This window comes from Betta splendens, chromosome 19 (genome assembly GCF_900634795.4).
Source record: "Betta splendens chromosome 19, fBetSpl5.4, whole genome shotgun sequence".
Lineage (NCBI taxonomy): Eukaryota > Metazoa > Chordata > Actinopteri > Anabantiformes > Osphronemidae > Betta > Betta splendens.
The window spans coordinates 7,042,970-7,062,059 of NC_040898.2; the positions used below are offsets into that span (position 1 = coordinate 7,042,970).

General features: G+C 50.6%; 1 protein-coding gene and 1 long non-coding RNA gene across 2 annotated transcripts in view; one reads left to right on the plus strand and one right to left on the minus strand.

The window, feature by feature from the left end:
* Window positions 1–447: 447 nt before the first annotated feature.
* On the minus strand, window positions 448–4,779 carry LOC129603386 (uncharacterized). The gene is made up of 3 exons (XR_008693187.1): window positions 4,657–4,779; window positions 2,398–3,481; window positions 448–1,329 (listed from the first exon to the last, which is right to left on the minus strand). It is a non-coding gene; the product is annotated as an uncharacterized LOC129603386 (long non-coding RNA).
* The window catches only part of dnah9 (dynein, axonemal, heavy chain 9), a 73,513-nt gene continuing 58,370 nt past the window's right edge, over window positions 3,948–19,090 (plus strand). Inside the window, exons 1-24 of the mRNA XM_029133953.3 lie at window positions 3,948–5,152; window positions 5,285–5,481; window positions 5,550–5,708; window positions 5,864–5,994; window positions 6,088–6,299; window positions 6,587–6,820; window positions 6,905–7,072; window positions 7,349–7,465; window positions 7,560–7,710; window positions 7,815–7,929; window positions 8,074–8,142; window positions 9,451–9,577; window positions 9,901–10,047; window positions 10,919–11,027; window positions 11,235–11,476; window positions 11,612–11,747; window positions 12,544–12,740; window positions 12,834–13,096; window positions 13,220–13,381; window positions 13,458–13,680; window positions 13,808–13,974; window positions 14,496–14,639; window positions 14,802–14,961; window positions 15,260–15,415. Of these exons, the coding sequence (XP_028989786.1) occupies window positions 4,751–5,152; window positions 5,285–5,481; window positions 5,550–5,708; window positions 5,864–5,994; window positions 6,088–6,299; window positions 6,587–6,820; window positions 6,905–7,072; window positions 7,349–7,465; window positions 7,560–7,710; window positions 7,815–7,929; window positions 8,074–8,142; window positions 9,451–9,577; window positions 9,901–10,047; window positions 10,919–11,027; window positions 11,235–11,476; window positions 11,612–11,747; window positions 12,544–12,740; window positions 12,834–13,096; window positions 13,220–13,381; window positions 13,458–13,680; window positions 13,808–13,974; window positions 14,496–14,639; window positions 14,802–14,961; window positions 15,260–15,415 (4,188 nt within the window). The 5' untranslated portion in view covers window positions 3,948–4,750. The remainder of the gene's footprint in view (window positions 5,153–5,284; window positions 5,482–5,549; window positions 5,709–5,863; window positions 5,995–6,087; window positions 6,300–6,586; window positions 6,821–6,904; window positions 7,073–7,348; window positions 7,466–7,559; window positions 7,711–7,814; window positions 7,930–8,073; window positions 8,143–9,450; window positions 9,578–9,900; window positions 10,048–10,918; window positions 11,028–11,234; window positions 11,477–11,611; window positions 11,748–12,543; window positions 12,741–12,833; window positions 13,097–13,219; window positions 13,382–13,457; window positions 13,681–13,807; window positions 13,975–14,495; window positions 14,640–14,801; window positions 14,962–15,259; window positions 15,416–19,090) is intronic.

The following is a 19,090-nucleotide window of genomic DNA, read 5'->3' on the forward strand; positions in this document are numbered from 1 at the left end:
TCGGAGCTGTTACGGCAGGTGACGTAACGGGCGACCTTCAAACGACGGGCTGCGTTCGCCCGCAGCCCGTCGGATCGACGGCAGCCCAACAGCGCTTTACCTCTGGACTTTAGCTCTGCAGAAAATCCTCCTCAGAGATGATTTATAAGAGCGGGAGCTGGGGGCCGTCCAGGAACAACGCGGACGCTGACCTCACGGGTGACGGCCCTGCCTCTAGCCGGCCTTTAATGGGACGCGATTATGTGGTAATTAAATAGAGCTCTCCATCCACGGCCAGCGGGGTTCAGCGGGGGTGCCAGATACTGTCACGAAGCCCAGGTGAGGCGTCGACGCCGGGCTAAAACCCCCACTTAGGCTCAAAATTGAGGCTATTACATTACCCTGATCTTTGAATGGGATTTTGTGCCTTTTAAAGGGGGGGAAGTTGTAATAATACTGTTCTTAAAGGATTAATGAGCGGTCGCGTCAAGCTGTAGAACAGTAGCCTCATCTCATCAGTCAGGCGCAAACAGCACAACAAGTCAAAGCGGTCCTCGGTCATTTCTTAGTCACAAGAATAATGTGGGAGCTGATTTGTTTATTTGTCATATCTGGTGGAAAACAGTTTACTTTAGCAGATGGAGTTAGTGCAACGTGTGTCTTCAGGCATTGAATGATGCTAAAATCAACATAATGAGAATAATTCAAATAAGTACCTGCTTGTGTTACATACATAGGGCTGATTTAGCTCACATTACTATGTGTGAAAAAGTCATTTTGCTGCTCCCCCGATGGCCATTACCAACTTAATATCCTGTTTCAAAGAGAGAGAGAGAGCAAAAGAGAGAGAGCGAGACTCCATCGTGTTGCTTTTGGCCTCGGTCCAAATCGCTAAACTATGAAAATGACCCATCCACTCACGGCGCGCGGCTCTTTAAAAGTCATGAGCGCTCCTCCTGACAGCTCGGAGGCCGCAGGAGGGAGGGGGGGGGGCGCAGCTCGCCATCAGCCACCAGGGTTCTCACCCCCCCCCCGCGGGGGAGCGGAGCGGCCCGGGGGTTCGGCTGCATTATTCAGCAAACCGTAGCGTCCAGATAAACGCCAGCGGCTTCCTCTCGCGCGCTTATCAGCGCTCTCCGCCTCGGCTCTGCCCGAACCTCTGGAGCGCCGGGGTCCAGAAATAGCCCGACGCGTCGTCTCCGGGTGCGAGGAGGCCACGGTCGCACGCGGGGGGCGCGTCTTTCACTGCAGCGAGGCCCCACTTGTGCGTCGCGAGCTGCGCTGCGATGTGTTTGTCGCTGAGGTTCGCCGAAGCTTGAAACAGAAGCCGCTCCGTCTGACATCTAACAACTACAAGGGGGAAAAAACAGTGCGGGAGGTTAAGTTGGACACCCGAAGAAATAAATGTTTTCTCATCTGAATTTACTAAAGGAGAAAGTTCGGCCCTTGCTTAAGGCCGAGTCAAGTATGATTAATGGCGCTGCTCCTGACACCAAGTGAAACAATGAATCAAGCCGCATCCAGGGCGAGAAAGAAACGCATCATTCAGGAGCGTTCGGGATTACTGGCATTCCCGACGGGCTGAGCTGTTCGCCGGATTCCTGCAGCACATTCATGCGGGACCGGCGTCAGGTGTCAGGTGCTGCGCGCGGCCCCTGCCAGCGGACCGGACCGGACCGGACCGGACCGGACCGGGCGCTGGCAGCTCCCCACGCGGGCCTTTATGAACCGCGCTAGACTTTGCGTCACGCCGTTGCCAGGAACGACTTGGAGCCGGCGCGCGCGCTCCACGCACAGGGAGAAGCGTGCGCGTGCGTTTGGAGCGGCAGATGCAACGCGTTGAGGCAGCCGGGTCGCATTCTCCACGTCCACTCGTGGACATCTGCGCGGCGTTTGGCGTTTTCCAGCGTTCCGCTTCCTTTGAAATCAAATAGTCCCACTTGTGTTTAACTGCATTTAATTATCCTCATTGTTCTTGGCGTCCCGCCAGCTCGAGTATGAAGTCACGCTCAGACGCGGGCGCTAAAACTCCGTTGATCTCCCGGGCGCGTGTGTTGCGCTGCATCACCCTCCCGCGGCCGCTGACGTCACCGCCGGTGCGGCCGCTCATCATGTGCCGCGGCCAGAGGAATTCGGACGAAAGGCCGCAGCTTCAGGAAGGCTGGCTGACAACTGCGAGCACGAGAATCAAGCTGAAACCGAAGCATCTGCTCGGTTAGTGGCAGAATAAAGTCATTCTAGCTCAAATGAGAGATCCAGGAAGTAACTGTTTGCTCCCGGAGGAATGCGAGGTTCAAACCAGGCATCGGGGACATGCATCAGAGGCTTCAGTTAGACGTACAGGAATGTCTGCAGAGTCCCAGACTGTTGACATTATATGAGTGAGCTGACAAGAGTAGTAATACATAAGTGACTCACTATTTTGTTCATGTTCCCTCTTTCAATAGTTGACCGTGATCCAGGCCGTGAACACGCTTTAGCCTTGTTTCAGAAGAATGAGGAGGCGTCGATTGATAGCTTAGGACAAATACCAACACTATTAGTTCTCCTGGACCGAGTCCAGATGAGTTCTGTCAGGCCGCTGCTGCCGCTGCACTGCTGAGAGCGACAAAGTGAAGGAAAGACAACTGCATCTGCTCTAAAAGGAATAAGAGCCCAGAAAGGAAGGAGTCTGTCATTAACACAGGGCTCTAATAGCTTCACTGACTCTCAATTGGTGTAGACTTGGTGTTTTAGAATCAATATTCATTCAGCTGCCTTGTTGAGAAAGTTAAATGCCAGTCGGTATTTTGTGGCCAGATAGTTTTCTGGAACTACTGGTGCTTTTTCAAAGGACACAGCACTCAGAGGAAAATCATTTATTACCCATAAAGATTTATGTCAGCTGGGAACCAAACTCAAGCAGCCGAGGCTTTAGAAGAGCTTTACTGACCTCTGTTGGTGGAAGCTGTGAACTACATGCACAGTCAGGTCAAGAGTCAAGTGTATAAATCACTTGTTTCTGGTGTATCACAGACGTGCCCTTTAACCAGCCTTCACCCCTGATCACGCTCAGCCCACTGCTAGACGTCAAAGCCACTTTGAATTCCATCTGGTTACATTATACTTCAAATGAACTATGTTGTTGTACTCTAATAATGGGGAAAAAGCAAATGTACTTATACTAGTTTATTTTACTGAGTTTTTTTGCTGGTGTAAGTTGATGTCACCAGTTGAAGATCTTCAACTCTGAAAATAATATAACTGCTTATATTGATGGACTCTTCACTGATCACACCTCCAGCTGCTCTCTACTGTGCGGAAGCAGCGTTTCTTTGATGCTCCACACGGATCAAGAGGTCCTGGCAAACAGACATTCCCCAGTTCATGAAGGCTGGATGTAGCGAGCAGCTCCGTCCTCTCAGTGACCAGGCGGCCTGTTTGATTCTGTCATCTTTATCTTCAAAGTTATTCAGAGGCGCTGAGCCTCCTCAGCTGTCGCTTCTGACTCACACCTTCCAGTCTGCAAACATGTAGATACTCATTCGCACGCGCACGCACACACGCGCACGCACGCACACACACACACACACACACACACACACACACACACACACACACACACACACACACACACACACACACACACACACACACACATACCTTGGAGGTCTATCACACGCCACCACAATGTCCACCTACATAAGACAAGATGCATCAGACATTTGATGTCATCTTCCTGATCCAGTTTCACATACTGAACATCCTACACACTCAGTGTTTTTACTGCAGCCAAATTCATCAAACAGCTTCACAGGGGTGAACACAGACTTGTGCGGTTTGATCATTTTTCACACGGAAAAAATAAAGGATCCCAAAAGCATGTGTCTGATCCAATAAGAAGACTTATTACTGTAAACTTTCCAGATGATTTCTCTGAGGAAAATTACAATCTGTTTGGTTTAATCATGTAGATAAGCACGCCTTTGAAAAGGCCTCTAAATGTTTATGCTACATTGGCGCCACCTTGTGGCAAATACTTGAACTTGACCCAGAGAAATAAAAGCACAGAGAAATATAGAGTACTGTATGATGGCTTATCAAACCATATGTGACACCCAGGGCTATCGAAGAACAAATACTTCCAACAAAGCACATACAGTAAACACAACAGTCAGTCTTATTAGCTGTAGGTAGTAATTAATCAATAAACCCATTAAAGGCAAAAACTAAATACCTAACACAGCAAAGAAACCTGTGGTGGAGTTCTGATGCTCATGTGCCCACGAGCTAAGTTTACAGTATATAAAAGTGTTCAGTGGGTTTATAAATGAAACATTTACAGTTTAATTGCTGCCTATGAGTTAATGATCAGTGTTGTGGCACATGTGTTTGAGTTCTTACAACCATGGTTCCAAAACAGTTCGGTCATAAACGTTTTTATGTTTCTAAACTGTTTACTCTTAAAGAATAAAAAGATATGATTTAATGATGGGAAACGCGGTTTAATGAAACTGATTTAGCGGAACTTTTTATGACCCGTCCGGAGGGAACATTTAACTGTTGCACGTAAAGTGTCCCCAACTTCACTAAACCGCGTTTGTACTTCTGAAGGTTCCACGTTAACCTTGTGGCAGCTGCGTATTAGACCATTAAAGAGGGAAGCTTCTATGGCTTGTTTGTAGTCGTCACACTTACACAACAATTGTGACAATAGGTGTCAATCAGCAGACGGAGAACAGAGGTGCCGTGAACCCGGCAACGACCCGATTAAAGCAAACACCGCGTTGCCATGGAGACGGGGACACAAATCACTCCATCCACTCTCCGCGGGTCTGAGGCGAATATGGAGGACGCACCTGCCGAGGACAAGCGGCTCGACTTCATAGCGGACTACGTCCAGAGGACGCTGCGAGTCAAAGCGGACAAGTGGCACAAATGCGTGTCGGCCGAGGAGAACCGCCGGGTGCTGCGGGACTTCCTGGACAAGGCCGAGCGCAGGACCCTGCTGGTGGGCTCCAACGGCGCCGGGCTCCTGCAGCCCGCCTCCGCCTTCGGCGCCTTCCGGAGCAAGGCGGCGTACCTGGTGAAGCGGAGCCCGGCGGCGCTGAGCGCGGACGCCGTGGGGGCGGCGCTGCTGTGCGGGGACGTGTCCGACGCGCCCCTGGAGCAGTTCTCCGCTCTGGTGGAGGAGGTGAGCAACGGCCGGTAACGGCTTCCTGTTGCGCGTCACCGTCACAATAAGGAAGCACGCGCTGCTGTACGTAAAAATCCACAGTCACTTCTAATGTTTCAATAACTCATCCGATGATGTGAACTGCTCCAGGTTCTGGTGCCGTTGCTGTCTAACAGTGGGAACCACGCTGAGTGGCCACAGGTGGTGGCTCAGGATGTCTCGCGCCACGTCCACTCCCTCAAGACCGACGTGTTCGTGGTGTCGGGCCGGGTCCAAGGCAAGACCCTGCTGCCGCTCCCCGTGGGTTTAGAGAGAGTGGAGCGAGCCGCCGTGGAGATGGAGAAACGGTAAGCGCGTGCTGCCGCCTGCTCGTGCCTATACTGTGCTGCAGCGGTTGACCCGTGGAATATCGCAGGGGCCAAGTAGCGGACCGGGGCATCATCCACTCCCTGGAGTCTGCGGTGATTCAGTGGAGCCACCAGATCCGCGCCGTCCTGAAGAAAGACTCCTCCGAGGCGCTGGTGGAGGGCAGAAACCCCACGCCTCACACCGAGCTGCTCTTCTGGGAGAACAGGTCGGCAATTCTCTTTGGGAAAAAAAAAAAAAAAAAAAAGCAGGACTAATTGTGCTCTTTGCTCATGTATTAGATCCATAAGTAGCTCCACCATGCAAACATGCAGTCTCGCGCTTTATGTCCTACTGTATATTTTCTATACTCTCTGTATTCAGATGTACAGATTTGGAGTGCATCCACTCCCAGCTGAAGTCGTCCAAGGTGAATAAGATGGCGATGGTGCTGGGAGCCGTGGAGAGCATCTATTCCCCGGCTTTTATGACCATGCAGCAGGACGTCCTTGCAGGTAAAACCACTGTCGGATCCAGCCCACGTGGCTGATTAAAGGGCTAATATGTAACTTGTGGTTAGACTAAGTGCACGCGTCTCCACCTGCCAGCCTTAGACGAAGCAAGGGACATTTGCACCTACTTGAGGCCTCTACAGCGCCTGTTTGAGGACATGGAGAACGTGGAGTTTTCCGACGTCCGGAGCCGAATCGGCCCCCTGATGCACACGGTGTGCCTGGTGTGGGCCAACTCCACATATTACAACACGCCAGCGCGCCTCATTGTTCTGTTGCAGGAGACCTGCAACCTCCTCATACAGCAGGTCAGCCACCGTTTCTTCTGTTTCACGTTTCATTTATTTTACAAGCTCCATCAGCCACTGTAACCCTTTAACAAACACCAGCACCGTAGAGTTATTATATTGTTAGTCATCAATGTAAAGAAGTGAGGAGCCGAACCTCCAGGCGAAGCTGTGAAAAATGAAAACCAAGTGTGCAATATTAAGATTAGAAGATGAAAAGGGAAGGAAATTTATCTTTATTATTTCAAACCCAGCGGCGGGTACGGTTTGTCGTCATTGATGCTGTACTGCATGTGTTCCGATGCCAGGCCCGGATGTATCTCGCTCCAGAGGAGGTTCTGCGGGAGGAAATTTCCGAAAGTCTGCTGAAAGTGCAGACGAGCCTGGAGATCCTGCAGCTCTTCAGGAGCACCTACGACGAGCGGCGAGCGAATCTGAGCCGGTACCAAGGGAACGGTGGCCCGGTCCGGCCATGGGACTTCCCCCCAGTTTTGATTTTCTCCGGATTGGACTGTTTCATTAACAGAGTCAAGATCATTCAGGTGTGTATGTAAACAGACTCAATATGAAGAATCGGACCTTTTTTGCAGTGTTAGGATTGACTGCGGCCCAATTTCTCCTTACAGGACGTCCTGCTGACAGCTGTAGACCTGCTGAAGCTGGAGAAACTGGAGATCGGGGGCGTCCGAGGCCGAGCCCTCAACCAGCAAGTCCAGCTGCTTCACCAAGAGTTTGTGGACACTTATAAGCTGTTCACAGAGAAGCCCTGCGACTGTTTGGACCTCACCAACACGGTACAGTGAACTGTCCCGATTTTGCAGAAAGGATTTTTTTTTTGTTTAAGAATTTTTTTTTTTCACAAAACACAGAGCCGCTTTAGTTGGTTGGCGAACAATATGTTCCTCCGTCGTGTGAGGAAAGCAATTTGCTCTGCTCGCCAGGCCTGGTCAGTGCTCCCTCCAGCGTGGCTTTGAGTCACGGTGGTGTGAAGCACGCCTCCGCATCCGGCCCGCCGTGCTTTGTGCTGTGGAGACCGCGGGCCTGTCTGAGCTGCTGTTTCTGCCCTGCAGGACTTTGAAGACGATGTGAGGGAGTTCAAACTGAAGGTGGACGACACGGACCGACGACTGGGCGCCATCTTCTGCCAGGCCTTTGATGATGCCTCGGGGCTGGAGCACGCCTTCAAGGTCCCGAGCTTCACGTTGTTGTCTCATACGGTGCACAAACACAGCCACACGCGCGCATTAATGCCCTTTTACAGTAACTTATCTGACCTTGCAGGTGCTGGATATGTTCGGCAGCCTGCTGGACAGACCCTTGGTGGCCGCAGATGTTCTGGAGCGATACCCCAAGCTTGTCTTCATGTTTGGCCATGAGCTGGACTGCTGTAAAGTCCTGTACAACAAACGCATCCAAACTGCAGAGGCACTCGGTGAGCTTTTGGAGCGCATCCTCATTGTCAAACCGATGCACTGATGCTGTAATACTGAAAATATCTGTGTCATCCTACAGTGAATAATGACTTAACCTCCGCAGGTTCGGCACCAGTGAATAAGAATATGCCTGCAGTGGCTGGGGGGCTGAGATGGGCCCAGGAGCTGCAGCAGCGCATTCAGACGCCCTTCTCCAAATTCAGACACCTCACCCACCCGTGAGCCTCCTTTCTCGTCTCCAGCAGATCGGTGGGACTGGGGCCGTGATTTACGCTACTCTGTGTGCTGCTTTAAGGGCCTCAGAACTGATATTTGGATAAGGCTGAAAATAAGCGTGGGCTTTAAAGTTTCATCTCTCGCAGGTGCCTAGAGTGTGCTGAAGGAGCCAGGGTCATCCAGAAGTATGAGGAGATGATGCAACTGTTGGACAGGTGCGTGTGGGGCTAATCTCAATGTGTTTCACTTGGTGTCGTCATGCTTGGATGTATGTATTGCTGATAAAAGACAGGAGGGAGATTAAACAGAATATCCTGTGACAGAATCGGGGGTCATTTTATTGGACTGTAAAAATCACAAAGCCCGTAACATGAATTAAATATTATCTCCGCTCCTTTCTCTAATTTAACGTCAACGTTGTTTCCCACTGAGTTTATGATTTCTTTCGTCTCATTGTGCGACGTGTGTGAAGCGGTCCTTTTTGGATGTGCAGCGTTCCCGATCCTAGAGAATAACGTAGTCCATAAGTAGAATAAATCATTCATAGAATTATATGTTAATGGGAAATTGATTCAGCAGATTAGTGCAAATAGTGATTTTAGAATTACAGTGACGCAGGTACTTGAAAGTTACCTCTACGTGACCTTCATACTTTTTTTTTAGGTGTGACTGCAGTGCACGTCGTAAGTGAGCACACTGTGATGCGCTTAGTCAGCAGTTCTGTATGCTTTGTATGCTTAGTATCACCCCTTTACTTCATGGCTTCCACCCAGAGTAATGGAATTTGGAGCATCGGCTCTTTATCCTCAGTCTACTCCCATCAGAAATTAGAGCCCTTGTTATGCTGCAATAATCATTGCTGCTGCCTTGAATGAACACCGCCATTATTATATATATTCCACAGTGTGATGCCCATACTGAGGAGTATGGGCATCCTCACTCTTTACCCCCAAAGACAAAAGGCGCCGTGATTTATGGCTGTGACCAAGGCTTTTGATTGCTTCTGTGTCTGCAGTGCCACTATCAGGAAATGAAGCTCACAGCAGAAATCCAATAAAGAGCACGCTGTGTGCACTAAAGTTCTCATCATAATCATGGCTATTTACAGATTGATATAGCTGTGCAGAGCCCTGACATATTGTCTGTTCCCAGCCTCTCACTGATGAATCAGCGTTTATGCCCATATTACCCCTCCCTCCCACATCAAACTTATCGTCAGGGCAACCTCTCCCCGTGCTCTTATTGTCTGCACTTCTCATTCCTCTCGCTCCGTTTACAGCCTCGGAGAATTGGGAAAACGGCTCAATCATATGGCTTTTACTGTAGCCGCTTGTTTTGTTGCTTATGTTGATTTCGATTATGTGAGCCGTATTCACGCCTGCGGGCCTTGTGCAATAAAAGCGCCGGCCTCCTTAGTGGGCATGTGAAACTTTGTTATAACCGCCGTAACTGTCCAAATAGTTTTTCCGTGATAAGTCGTTTTTGAATGTGATCGCACATTGTGTTCTTTTTCGGTGTTGTAGGTACTCCGGCAGCCTGTACGACACGTGGACAGAGACTGTGGCAGAGAGTTCCCAGTACAACCTCAGCCTGCCCTTAATCAGCAGAGATCCAACCACTCAGCTCATATCTGTCAACTTTAACCCTCAGGTTTTCACAATAAAAGCCCACACGCTAGAAAAACTGATGCAAGAAAGACTGTGTATTGTGCCACTGCTTGTGAAGCCTTTTGAGTAACTGAGTCATTGGACAATCTGTGGGGGTGATCTAATAGTTTTGTTGTATATGAAACTGATCAATAGCTGCTAACGTCATCACATTAGAGTTCTAGATAAGATTTCTGCTATTGACAACAGCATTTTAAAATCTTTCACGATTATTAGCATAAAAATAAAGCTTATGCTAATCGTGTACTAATCAGAAACTATCCTGTCAGTCTACATTATTGTGTTTTCCACTCCCTGCATGCATAGCTGGCGTCCGTGCTGAGGGAAGTGAAGTACCTGGAGGTCAGACAGACGGAGGCTATCCCAGAAACCGCCATGCAGATCTACACCACCAGGGGGCAGCTGTGGCAGTACGTGGCCAACCTGGAGCTGACCGAAGCCAGATACAACAAGGTTTGTGTAGACTAGGTTGCAAACAAGACAGGGCCATAAAGAAGCCGGTGGGAGCATGTGTTGGATTTACAGCTGGTAGTTGATGGCACAGCATCTGACAAGCTATTGCTGGCTATAAAGCTTCAGTTCTCTGCCTTCTTAATAGTATAGATATGCTTTAATACAAGACAGGTATTCTTATTGAGTCATTTCTTCCTAATGTTTGTGATGTCCTTGTGGCCCTTATATTGTCAGACATTTCAAAATAAATGGTACAGATTATTGTGGCAATTCTTCTAAGGAAAACATCAATGCTTGATGTTGAGATGTCACATTAAATATATATTCAAATTCTACTTCTGTAGAAAAAATAAAGGTTTTTGCTTATGTATAAATGGAGTAAAATTATGGGACAGTCTCAAGGAGGATATACAGCAAAGTACCAACATGAAACATTTTAAATATAGATGCAAAATGGACATTTATCAGAAGTATAGTGATAATGAGGGCTTAGTATAGACAATGGATATTGAGTGTTCAAGAAGACAGCATTACTGATTAACAGGCAAAGTTACTTTATGGATTTAGTTTTAGTCTTACAGCACATTGTCAAATAAAAATTGGACTAGAACTTATGCTATCAATATCAGTGCCCAATGTTACAGGGCCCTATACATTGTATTAGTTGAAGATATATTGGTATTGATATTGTAAGGGTTATTGCGTCATTTTGGTATGGGCAATGTCCTCATACCATTAATGTATGGGAAGATAAAATGTAATATTGAAGGTGATAGGACAATACACATAGAAAGAAAAGAAAGTCGATTTTCCGGACTTTGTTACTCACATGTTTTCCTGGTCGCCCTTTCCTCTCTCCCACCCCCTGCAGGTGATGCAGTCAGTGCTCGACGTGGAGCTTCCCCTGGTTCAGGGCCAGCTCAGGGACATTGATGCTCAGCTCAAAAAGGCTGAGGAAACCCTGAACTGGAACAGCCAAGGTCTGTACACATACTGATAGCTTTCACATACAGCTCCCCACAAATGGAATTTCTCACTGTTTGTTTTTCTACTTTATTTTCTGAGAGTCACTCCGCCTACTTTGCAAAAGAATAGACAGAGTAGGGAAGAAAACTTAAAATGCACATCTGAGTAGTTAATATTGTTTTTTTCTACTAACATTATCTGTTACCTGCACATATTTGTAGGCGTTTGGCTGTACATCCAGGAGGTGCGAGACGCTGTCTGTGACCTGGAGAGCCGGCTCCAAAGAACCAAAGACAACATTGAGGAGATCCAAAGCTGCTTGAAGTCTTGGGCCAGTCCTGTATTTGACAGAAAGGAGGGCAAAAAAGACACACTGCTCAGTCTGGACGACAAAACAGAGAGGCTGGAGAGGTTTTACAGTCTGATACAGTCTTCAGGAGAAAAGATCCACTTCCTGCTTAAGGTGGTTCAATAGAGATAATATAAAACTGCGACTGCACTCAAATGTGATCATTTATCACGACTTTTTGTTCTTTGAATTTCCTAATAATCTTTAAATGTGGCTGAGACTCTCTTGTGTCACCCTTCCGTGCCTTAGAGCAACTTAATGCTGTTCAGAGCCGAGCCGTCGTCCGAGGAGTGGAAGGCCTATGTGGAGTACATCGACGACATGGTCATAGACGGCTTCTTCAATAGCATCGAGTGTTCCCTCCGCTTCTTCCTGGATAACACGGGTACAGTAAAATATTCTAGATCAAAAAGGATAATCAAGTTGCAAAAATCAGCACTCATGCTATTTGGAATGCTGAACTGAAGTTTACTCTTGAAAGCTGCCATCAACCCTAAATGTAATTTCAGAAGCCGCACTAAGCTACAAACATTGTCCTCCAGCCAGAACTGACTTGGACAGCTTCTTAGCACATCTTCAGACCTTATAATGTCAATTGGTTTAGGCCTGTGTTGGCTGTGCACTTGAAATAGTTCTGAACTTGCCCGCTGGCATAAGTTTTGTCAAACCAGTGTAGATGAACTGGGATGTGTTTCAAGACGCGGTGGATTGTTGCCAGGCTGCTACTGTGTCCAATTGTTCTCCTTGCTTGTTCACTTCCCATTCCACCATCCCCCCTCTCTCTCTCTCTCTCTCTCTCTCTCTCTCTCTCTGTATGTGTGGGTTTAAAATGACTTTTATGATTGGAGGCTTTGTGACACAGTGTGATCACCCTCAAATATCTCAGGGGAAGCAGTTATAAGAGCAGGCGCTATAAATCCTACTGAATAAAGCCTTAGGACTTGGAGAGTGCTGTACATTTAGAGAAATCCAAAGCGGCACAAATCATTTTTAATATTAGAAATAGTAGACTAGAGGAAGAATTACTTTTCATGATGCCCTCAGAATTATTGCCAGACTCTGGTTGTAGTCAAGTTCTATCACAGTTTCTCAGAAATAGCTCCACTGAAAAAAAATATTTGTGCATGTTTAATTGCAAAATTGATAAAATAACGCTTTCCAATTCTATCTTCTACATGAAGACAAGAGAGCGGTGGTGGCTCCTCTATTTGAAGCTCACCTGGACCTGAAGGTCCCGGATATGGTGTTTACTCCGTCTTTGGAGTTTGGGGCAGGGGACACGTTCTTTGATTTGGTGGAAGGCCTCATCAACGACGTCTTCAGAATCTCCTCCCTGGTGCCGCGCCTCGCCCAGCACAGCCCCTGCTCCAATTACCAGGTGATGTACTGTAGCACAGCGGCGTTTCAGATGCAGGTCACCCGTGCCACGGTCGAGCCAATTAAAGCTCTGCGTCCAACTCTTTCCCCTCAGACTGACATGGAGGACATGGCTGACCTGGCCGACATGCGCCACCTCCTCATGGAGCGCGTTCACGTAGTCATGGCGACGTGCTGTGAGTTTCGCAACTCTCTGGAGCGCTACAGCTACCTGTACGTAGACGACAGGAAGGAGTTCATGCGTCAGTTCCTCCTGTACGGCCACATCCTCACCAGCCAGGAGATAGAGGTTTATGCGGACGAGACGGTCCCAGAGAGTCCTCCATCACTGGACAGCTTTAGGGAGCAGGTCGACAGGTGGGTAAAGTGTGCACGTGTTTCTGTGTCTACCCTCATTTCCGCCTTTTACACTCTTATTGGAAGTAATGTGAGGTTGAAGTTGGAGAACAGCTTCATCGTCTCTATCTAACTGTACTCTAGGTATGAGAAAATCTACGAGGAGGTACAGGGTCTGGATCCAGTGCAGGTGTTCCACGGCTGGATGAGAGTAGATGGACGCGGCATGAAGAATGCTCTGCTTAATATCATCAAAAAGTGGAGCTTCATGTTCAAACAGCATCTCATCGACCACGTAACCACCAGGTGAGGTGTTATTTTAGAGCTCATACTGCCTATTATGACTTGACACTAAGTGCCTCCTGTCGTGGTCTGTGCCCAGTCTGTCAGATTTGGAGGCCTTCATAAATGTGGCTGAGGCTGGCCTTGGCCAGCAGGTGCAGGAGGGCGACTACAGTGGCATAGTGGGTGTCATGGGTCACCTGTTGGCAGTAAAAGAGAGACAGAACAACACGGACGCAATGTTTGAGCCGCTGAAGCAAACCATTGCTCTGCTCAAGGTGTACGAGCAGGAGCTCTCCGACGTGGTCTACAAGCAGCTGGAGGTGAGGCCTGATGTTCGTGGGTCCTGTCAAGTGACACCACGTCCAGTAATGCCCTTTCTGTGTCACTCCTGCCCGCCTTGTTTTTATTGGCGCCGCTGCAGTACGTTGGCAATCCTCTATCTCGCAGGTTTTACCGGAAAAGTGGAACAACCTGAAAAAGCAAGCGACGCTGGTGAAACAGCAGGTGGCACCGCTGCAGGCCATCGAGGTGGCTAGCCTGCGTAGGAAGTGTGCCTCATTCGACGTGGAACAGTACGGCTTCAGAGAGCACTTTCGTAACAATGGACCATTCAGGTAGAAACAACGAGAACTGGAAACTATTTTATTTTCTGCTGCAGTATTTTTCAGCCGTACATCTGTAACATTGATTGTAAGCAAAAACAAGGACTAAATATCAAGTATTATTGAATCAGGGGTAATTAATTTTCAATTGCTTTATGCTTCTATTGGATGTACTGTAGCCTGGAGGAAGGTGGTTGTAGTTGGTGGTTGATCAACAATGCCATCAATACTGGACACGGGGCTAATTGAATCTTGGCATAATGATAATTAATTCAAAGGTAGAGATGCTTCATCATAATCTAATTGTCACATTAGTTATGTGTGTAATTGGTCTCTTAATAACCTGGTGATTATTTTCTCATTAATGTCATGGAAGTCATTGTTAATTGCCACAGTGTGCCGTTACAGTGAGCCTCATTATGCTGCGGCCGCATCGTACCTGGCAGCGCGGCACCTTTTCACTGCCTACCCCCCCTGGATAATACTGGGATTGAGATAATTGTGCCTCTGTTTTGATGTCTGCGTCTGCCCAGGTTTGAAAATGAGTCTCCCCACCAGATGTTGGACGCGTTCCACCAGCAGATCCAGGAGCGGGAGGCGGTGATGGCCTCCCTGGTGGAGTCTGCCAGCCTGTTTGAGGTCATCATCCCGGAGTACAAACAGCTCCACCAGTGCAGGTAATGCCCAGAGCTGGAAGGAGGAAATACCAATAGCCTGTTCCAACTCCAGACTAATGAGCCAGTGTAGTAGAGGTTGTTTTCTATTCACTATTAGTATCTGAAGTGTGCAAATTTCTCTTCTGGCTTGATTTACTTTGACTGCTCGTCTGTATTCCCCAGGCGTGAGGTGGGCCTGCTGAAGGAGCTGTGGGACATGATCGGCGTGGTGGAATCCAGCATGGCTGCCTGGAGGACAACTCCATGGAGAGAGATCCACGTGGAAGACATGGAACTCGAGTGCAAACGCTTCTCCAAAGATATACGGGGGCTGGATAAAGAGGTGAGGACTGAATGAGTGTGTGTGTGTGTGTGTGTGTGTGTGTGTGTGTGTGTGTGTGTGTGTGTGTGTGTGTGTGTGTGTGTGGGATGGGGAGGGCACAGTCACATTCAGGTGACCCCAAAGCGACATGAATGCCACCAATTCGATTGATCATCAAGTTTTTAGTGTTTTTATCCACTTTGTTGCCTCAACCTGCATCAGCTTATCGTCGTATGTCAGCCCATCTGTTCCCAACCACTCTAATTAAACTATTGCAGCTTTCATCTCCCTGCTGACATCTAGGTGTTGTGTTGTGTAGGTGAGAGCGTGGGAGGCCTTCACAGGCTTGGACACCAGGGTAAAGAACCTCCTCACGTCCCTCCGGGCTGTAGCGGAACTCCAAAACCCGGCTATACGAGCCCGACACTGGCACCAGCTGATGGCTGCCACCGGAGTCCGCTTCACCATGGATCAGGTCTCCATTCCGTTATACATGAAAGAAATATGAGCTCTCTTTTAGACCTATGGTGAATGTTTTTATATTGCAGTGTGCATGTACAGCACAGTGCTGGAGGCTGTCATTTTTAATTTGACAAGAAGTGGTGTTAATAGTGTGCCACCAATTTAGGGCTAGAGCTTTAAAAGAGGACACACGCACACACACACACACACACACACACACACACACACACACACACACACACACACACACACACACCAAGGCATTTGTGTCATGATCAGTGTCTTTGTCTCTAGTTGTTCCCTGTTTTCACGTCATGTCCTCCTTGTCTTATTTTGGTTCCAGGTTCCAGTTCCGGTTTTATTTTGGTAGCACTCCCAGTTTCTGTTTCCGTTCTTGCTTTACTTCCTGTTATCAGTTGTTCTCCCTAGTTCATTACCCACACCTGTCGGTAATCAGTTAATCAAATCACTGTATTTAACCACCACCTGTGTCCTTAGTTCGCCGCCAGATTGTCGTATTCTAGTTCCCTGAGTGTTCGTGTTTCCCGTGTCCTGTTCCTGCCCGTATCATGTATCCTGCCCGACCTTGGATTACCTACTTACCGTGAGTTTTTGCCTGTTCCCTGTCTGTACTTTCGCCGAGCCTTTTCTGTGTATGACCTGGACCGTCTGACCGTGCCTTTGAGAATAAACCCTTTTGTGGATTATAATATCGCCTCCGTGCTGTGCATGTGGGTTCGCCGTCTGCCTGCTTCGAGTTCCTGACAGAACAATCTGGCCAAACTTGGACCCAGCCAGCACTTAGCCTCCGGTCAGGTCAGTGACTGTTTTTCCTTGTTTTTTTTTACGGCGAATATAACTCTCCCGCGGAAGTATGGAGTTTACCTGTGCCGAGCTACCCAGCGACCTACATAAATATTTCGAGATCCTTGCGGAGGATTACCGACGGGCGAGTAACTCGGAGGATCAGCGCAGCGCCGTAGAGGTGGCAATAGTGACGCTGGAGGACGATGACACCGCGTTAGATCACCCCAGCGTTCATCGCCTCTACGAGCGACTATGCGCGAAGTTTGATGAATTAAGCGACACGCTCTGTACCACGCCAGCGCCAGTCGCACCGCCTATGGTTTCGGTTTCCTCCTCCCCGCCCCGTCGGATCGTCGTGCCTACACCAACCTGCCCAGCTCCATGGTTGTTTCCCTGGGAGGATTTCCTGCTCTCACGCGGTCCTCAGTCTCCAGTTCAGCCGCGCGCTGCTCAGTCCCCAGTTCAGCCGCGCGCTGCTCAGTCTCCAGTTCAGCCGCGCGCTGCTCAGTCTCCAGTTCAGCCGCGCGCTGCTCAGTCTCCAGTTCAGCCGCGCGCTGCTCAGTCTCCAGTTCAGCCGCGCGCTGCTCAGTCTCCAAGTCAGCCGCGCGCTGCTCAGCCTCCAAGTCAGCCGCGCGCTGCTCAGCCTCCAAGTCAGCCGCGCGCTGCTCAGCCTCCAAGTCAGCCGCGCGCTGCTCAGTTTCCAGTTCAGCCGCGCGCTGCTCAGTTTCCAAGTCAGCCGCGCGCTGCTCAGTCTCCAAGTCAGCCGCGCGCTGCTCAGTTTCCAGTTCAGCCGCGCGCTGCTCAGTTTCCAAGTCAGCCGCGCGCTGCTCAGTTTCCAAGTCAGCCGCGCGCTGCTCAGTTTCCAAGTCAGCCGCGCGCTGCTCAGTTTCCAAGTCAGCCGCGCGCTGCCCAGACCCCAGTTCAGCCGCGCGCTGCCCAGGCCCCAGTTCAGCCGCGCGCTGCCCAGGCCCCAGTTCAGCCGCGCGTTGCCCAGGCCCCAGTTCAGCCGCGCGTTGCCCAGGCCCCAGTTAAACCGTGTTTTACTCATGCCCCGGTGCAGCCCTGTCGTCTCCAGGCCCCAGCCCAGTCAAACCTAGTCCAGACCCCAGATCAGCCGTGTGTTGCCCAGACCCCAGATCAGCCGTGTGTTGCCCAGACCCCAGATCAGCCGTGTGTTGCCCAGACCCCAGATCAGCCGTGTGTTGCCCAGACCCCAGATCAGCCGTGTGTTGCCCAGACCCCTGATCAGCCGTGTGTTGCCCAGACCCCTGATCAGCCGTGTGTTGCCCAGACCCCTGATCAGCCGTGTGTTGCCCAGACCCCAGATCAGTCGTGTGTTGCCCTGACCCCAGTTCCGTCCTTGTCCCCGTCAGAGGGCGCTGTCCGTCTGACGACTGTTAACCCCACCCAATCAGGCCCGACGTCTCCCCCATCGAGCTCGGCAGCTGTAAGCTGTCATGCCAGCTCCGGAGGGGACGCCGCTCCAGTCCCTGTCGGCCATGTTGCGGCCGTTCTAGTTCCTGTCGGCTCCTCAGAGGAGGACGCCGTTCCTGTTCCCGTCGGCCATATTGAGGCCGTTCTAGTTCCAGTTCCTGTCGGCTCCTCAGAGGAGGACGCCGTTCTAGTCCCTGTCGGCCATATTGAGGCCGTTCTAGTTCCAGTTCCTGTCGGCTCCTCAGAGGAGGACGCCGTTCTAGTTCCTGTCGGCCAAGCAGAGGCCGTTCCAGTTCCTGTCGGCCAAGTTGAGGTCGTTCCAGTTCCTGTTCCTGTCGGCCATGTTGAGGTCGTTCCAGTTCCTGTCCCTGTCGACCAAGTTGAGGTCGTTCCAGTTCCTGTCCCTGTCGGCCAAGTTGAGGTCGTTCCAGTTCCTGTCCCTGTCGGCCAAGTTGAGGTCGTTCCAGTTCCTGTCCCTGTCGACCAAGTTGAGGTCGTTCCAGTTCCTGTCCCTGTCGACCAAGTTGAGGTCGTTCCAGCTCCTGTCCCTGTCGACCAAGTTGAGGGCGTTCCCGTAGGCCAAGTAGAGGGCGTTCCCGTAGGCCAAGTAGAGGGCGTTCCCGTAGGCCAAGTAGAGGGCGTTCCCGTAGGCCAAGTAGAGGGCGTTCCCGTAGGCCAAGTAGAGGGCGTTCCCGTAGGCCAAGTAGAGGGCGTTCCCGTAGGCCAAGTAGAGGTCACCCCGGTCTCTGACCCCGTTCCCGTCGGCCCTGTAGCGGTCGTTCCAGTCCCCGTCACCCTTGGAGCCGCAGCGCCCGCCGGCCTCCAGGAGGAGGCAGCACCTGCAGTTCCTGCGCACCTCCAGGAGGAGGTCGCGCTAGCCGCAGTTCCTGCGCACCTCCAGGAGGAGGTCGCGCTAGCCGCAGTTCCTGCGCACCCCCAGGAGGAGGTCGCGCTAGTCGCAGTTCCTGCGCACCTCCAGGAGGAGGTCGCGCCAGCCGCAGTTCCTGCGCACCTCCAGGAGGAGGTCGCGCTAGCCGCAGTTCCTGCGCACCTCCAGGAGGAGGTCGCGCTAGCTACATCTCCTGCGCACCTCCAGGAGGAGGTCGCGCCAGCCGCAGTTCCTGCGCACCTCCAGGAGGAGGTCGCGCTAGTCGCAGTTCCTGCGCACCTCCAGGAGGAGGTCGCACTAGTCGCAGTTCCTGCGCACCTCCAGGAGGAGGCCGCGCCAGTCGCAGTTCCTGCGCACCTCCAGGAGGAGGTCGCGCCAGTCGCAGTTCCTGCGCACCTCCAGGAGGAGGTCGCGCCAGTCGCAGTTCCTGCGCACCTCCAGGAGGAGGTCGCGCCAGTCGCAGTTCCTGCGCACCTCCAGGAGGAGGTCGCGCCAGTCGCAGTTCCTGCGCACCTCCAGGAGGAGGTCGCGCCAGTCGCAGTTCCTGCGCACCTCCAG